Source organism: Apis dorsata, unplaced genomic scaffold (genome assembly GCF_000469605.1).
Source record: "Apis dorsata unplaced genomic scaffold, Apis dorsata 1.3 scaffold_172, whole genome shotgun sequence".
Taxonomy (NCBI): Eukaryota; Metazoa; Arthropoda; class Insecta; order Hymenoptera; family Apidae; genus Apis; species Apis dorsata.
Genome location: NW_006263460.1, coordinates 472,520 through 477,365, shown reverse-complemented (window position 1 = coordinate 477,365; position 4,846 = coordinate 472,520). Strand labels below are relative to the sequence as shown.

General features: G+C 20.6%; 1 protein-coding gene across 3 annotated transcripts; it reads left to right on the top strand.

Annotated features, from left to right (window-relative positions):
• Nucleotides 1-1,507: 1,507 nt before the first annotated feature.
• Nucleotides 1,508-3,958, top strand: LOC102681983 (ATP-dependent (S)-NAD(P)H-hydrate dehydratase). Of its 3 annotated transcripts, none has more exons than XM_006614212.2 (2): nt 1,508-1,640; nt 2,548-3,958. In XM_006614212.2, the coding sequence occupies exon 2, from the start codon at nt 2,579-2,581 to the stop codon at nt 3,521-3,523; it is 945 nt and encodes a 314-aa protein (XP_006614275.1). In that variant the 5' UTR covers nt 1,508-1,640; nt 2,548-2,578; the 3' UTR covers nt 3,524-3,958. The 3 variants fall into 3 exon arrangements, with proteins under 3 accessions (XP_006614275.1, XP_031365609.1, XP_006614274.1); XM_031509749.1 differs by lacking the exon at nt 1,508-1,640 and adding an exon at nt 1,691-1,818; XM_006614211.1 differs by lacking the exon at nt 1,508-1,640 and adding an exon at nt 1,981-2,317.
• The last annotated feature ends 888 nt before the right edge of the window (nt 3,959-4,846 follow it).

The window sequence follows — 4,846 nt, the reverse complement described above, 5'->3', positions numbered from 1 at the left end:
TATATATATATATATATATATATATGAGACGTAAAAAGTTTTTACAAAAAAATTATAAGAGCAGAATATATTATATTATAATATTTATTTATTATCTATGTATATCTGAAAATTGCATACATAACATAATAAATTATTAATTGATTAATTTATCAATGATACTTAAATCAATAAATCAATAAGAGTTTCAATTTTCATCTTATAAAATAATTATAATTTTATAAAAAAAAGAATCGAAATTTTTCTTTTCTTTTATCATTAATGACATAAAAATTGATAACATTTTATTATTTGTAAGGATTAGTCTATAGAAAAAGAATTATTAATAATATATATAAATATTTCAAAATATAAAAAATAGGATTAAAAACTATTGATATTATATTTCATGAAAATTATATTTTAATATCAATTTATTTTATCAAAATGATTTTTCAATATCTTAAATATTTAATGATGAAGAATTACGATATTTTGAAACAAATAAAACAAATAAATATTTAGATTAAAAAGTAAAAAATAATGGATTAAGATTATTTTCCAAATGAAAAATTATATATCTTATTATTAATCAATATTATATATCTTAAAACAATTCAACTTCTGTTCTGTTTTTTTTTAAGTTTATAATTGAAAGTTTATAATATATTGCTTTTTAAAATATTTATTTATCATTTCAAGTACATTCACAAGATTATTAATTATAGTTACTATTATTAGCAATTAAATTATTAAGATAAAATAAGAAATTTTTATTATAAGTTATTTTTATAACTTATTGAAGAATATTAATTTCTTAAATATAAATATCGAATGAAATTTTTTTTTCCCAATAAGTTCGATTATAATTTTATTCACATATTTTATTTAGATATTTTTCAATAATTTCTTTTTTTCTATTAAAGTTGAAACAAGAAAATTTTAAGAAGGGAATCTTGATTCTATTTTATAAATTTTTTTTATCAATTTTCTAAAATTAAATTAATTTAATTGATTAAAATAATAAATTTTTTATTTTATTCAATAATCTGCATAAAATAAGTCAACATCTATCATGCTTCATTATATCTTATTTTATATACTTAAATATATCTATTTATCTAATCTTCATTTATTTTTTTTAAATACTTTTTTTAAATATTACTACTGTGAAATATTAATATACAAATAGTTTAAATATTATAGTTTATTCATTGTTCATATAATTTAATATAATTTTTTATCGATAAAAAAATATTTCTTATATTCACTCTTTTTTCAACATATGTTATTTGAATTTGTTCATGCTTGATTGGCAGCACACTACTGTTGCAATTCCTCTATATTATGTGTTTTATGATTGGTCAGTGTTTTTCTCGTTGATAAAGTCGTAACGAAAGTTTTTAGAAAGGAAAATATTGTTTAAAATCCCAGGAATTTTCAATTAATAAATTTTTTTCAATTTTAAAACTTTAAATTTTAAAATTTTATATATATATTACTATCGGTATTATATATATAATATTATGTATTGTATAGTATTATTTTTGTAATGTTGCATTGTCATGATGATACACATATTTCATAATATGTTCATGAAATTCTGATAAGAATTATAGGTGTAATTTGTACTTTGTTAATACGCACAATTTATATATTAAGTAACTATTTATTCAAATATCTTTTACATATAAAAATATATAGTATCAGATCACGCAATATAATATACGGCATATCAAACGATTTGTCTTAAGAAGTACATTACAAAATTTTATAAATTATTTTGCAGAAAGTTATTTTTTCTAAAAAATTTCATTTTATATTTTTGTGTTGAATAAGGTAATAATTTAAAAATGCATTAATATTTATTACATAGATATAATAGAATAATATATATATTAAATTTTTTATTGCTCGATTTATTTTCTGTATTTCTGAGTTTTTATTTTTCATTAACGGATAAATATAGGAATTTTTTTTATTTAAATACTAATAACTACTGGCACTGAAGTGACAATCGTTTTTCAAAACTTTTAATAGTACATTTGTTTATATTTTCGTATTATTTCACTAAAAATTTTCGTTTTTTGTTATACTATTCCTTTTCCATTTTATATAAGAATAGAAATCTAAAAAATATTTAAAAAATCTATTTATTTAATTTTTTACACATAGAAACAGAAAATATGTGTATTTTCGTACATTTGACATAGGTTAGAGGTTATCTATTTTTTTATCTCATTATGTAGTCATTCTTGTTCGATTTCTTCTGAATTAATATTTAATAAACAACGGCAGTGTTATACAAATCTTCAATTATATATTAAAAACATTACAGGTAATATTGTATTTTACTATGTGCTTGTTTCATCTTAATATTGTGCATCTTAATTTATATATTATTACTACTATAAAATATTTTGTAAAAATCAATAAAACATATCAATTATAAAAAGATATTCATTCACATCAATCATCATTTTATTTGTAAAAGGAAAATAGTAATTAAGAGCAACTTTTATTATTAAGTTGGAGAATGGCTCTTGGTATTTTGAATTTTGCCCGTAGGAATTCAAACAAGTTTCCATTAGTTTCCATCATGTCTACAACAGTATCAAATGATGAACGTATGTTAAAAGGAATAAGAAGAGTAATTCCAAATTTGAATAATACCAAATATAAAGGTCAAGATGGTCGAATTGGTATATTTGGTGGTAGTCTTGAATATACTGGTGCACCATATTATGCAGCAATGAGTGCACTCCGTACTGGATGTGATTTAGTGCACATATTTTGTGTAAAAGATGCAAGCTTTCCACTGAAAGCATTTAGCCCAGAACCTATTGTTCATCCAGTTTTAGATCAATATGATGCAATTAAACAAATAAGACCATGGCTTGATCGTTTACATATAATTATTATTGGACCTGGTCTTGGTAGAGATGATAAAGTATTTAAAATAATTGTTGAATTAATTTCAATTTGTCGTGATATGAAAAAGCCATTGGTAATTGATGCAGATGGATTATTTTTGATTAGCCAGAAACCTGATATAATAAAAGAATATCCAGGTGCTATCCTTACTCCTAATGCAATGGAATTCAGTCGCCTTGTTAAAGGAGTACTTGATAAAAATGTTCAACCTACACCAATGGTTAAAGCAAATGATGTTAAACATTTAGCTGATGCACTTGGGAAAAATGTAATAATTTTACATAAAGGAGCAAAGGATGTAATTGCAGATGGACATAAAGGTACAGAAGCTGTGTCATGTGGATTAGCTGGTTCTGGACGAAGATGTGGAGGTCAAGGAGATTTATTATGTGGAGCATTAGCTGTATTTTGGTGGTGGGCTATTTGTGCAGGAAATAACGAAACTGCTTTGTCTCCACCAATAGCTGCAAGTTATGCTGCAAGTAGATTAGTGAGAGAATGCAATTCATCTGCATATAAATTAAAGCAAAGGGGAATGCTAACAACTGATATATTGGAGCAAATACAACCTGTTTTTGCCAGAATTTTTGAGACTCATTTTAACAAGTGAGCTATTTAGTTAAAGTGACTATTATACATGATTTTGATGGATTTTACATAAAACACAATTATTTTTATTACAAAATTTTGTATATAAGATTTTTTATGTATACGTTGTACAGAGCAATTAATAATAACAGATAATTATATTGATATTGATTGTAGAACATCTTCATTCAATGGGAGAAATCGAACACGAAGCATTGATTCCTGAATTATATTAATATTACTTAATTTTTTAATGCATATACAAGTTTGATAAAAATTTGGTGAATTTTTAAATTATTAAATTGTGAAATAATAAAATTATATTAAACCTGAAATGTTAAAATGAGAAGTTAAATTCAGGAATTTAAAAATTACAATAAATTTATTGTAAATAATAAAATATTTTTAATGTCACTAAATGCATTGCAAAATAAATAAAATATTTTATTTAAGCTTCTTATAGATTTAATTTTAATTTTCTTTTATCTTTTTTTAAAATTATCTTTATATTTACAAATGATGCAGAATTTACAATTTCAGCAATTTCTTTCTAAGTAAATCTCTTTCTTCCTTTTACAAAATTACATAAGAATTCTTTTTACAAATTTTCAAAAATTATAAAATATGCAATTAAATTGATATTTATATTTGAAAAAGGTAGTAATTTTGTAAATATTGAAAGTTATTTACTTAATTGTTAATAAAATAAAATTAATTTATAACAATTTATAATTAAGTCCATTTTTTAAGAAATTTAAGAAATTTTATATCTAATTAAAAATTATTTTAGAATAATAAAAAGAATATCTTATTGAAACATCAGTAATAACAATAATAATAATTAAATATTTTGTTATTAAATATCATATCATTTAAAATAAAAAAATACTTTTAAAAAAAGTATCATTTTCTTCTATAAAAGAATTTCAATAAAAATTCTTATGTAGTTTAATGAATAAATATATTCTTATTGATAAGAAATAAGAATTTTTTGTCTTCTATTATTTAAATTTAAATTTAAAACTATACATTTAGTTCACTTAAAAAAATTTTTAATATTAAGAATATCATATTAAATTATTTGATTATATTATATCAATGTGCGCTTAAAAAGTACATTGCATTTAATCAAAAAATGAAATTCTATTTTCTCTATTGTATTATCTTTTTTTAATAATATATTTCAGAATATTGTATTTGATATTGAATATAAAAATCATTCGTTACTATCTAAATAAAACTTCTCTTTAAAGTTCAATACAATTTCATAATGCTTGTATTGTTTATTTCTTTGTTAATGTGTCCTAGAATTCTATATGAATAAGTATCAAAGTTACAGGATTAA

What these genes read in the sequence shown, in the direction of transcription:
- LOC102681983 (XM_006614212.2), top strand. Translation starts at nt 2,579, where the DNA reads ATGTCTACAACAGTATCAAATGATGAACGTATGTTAAAAGGAATAAGA.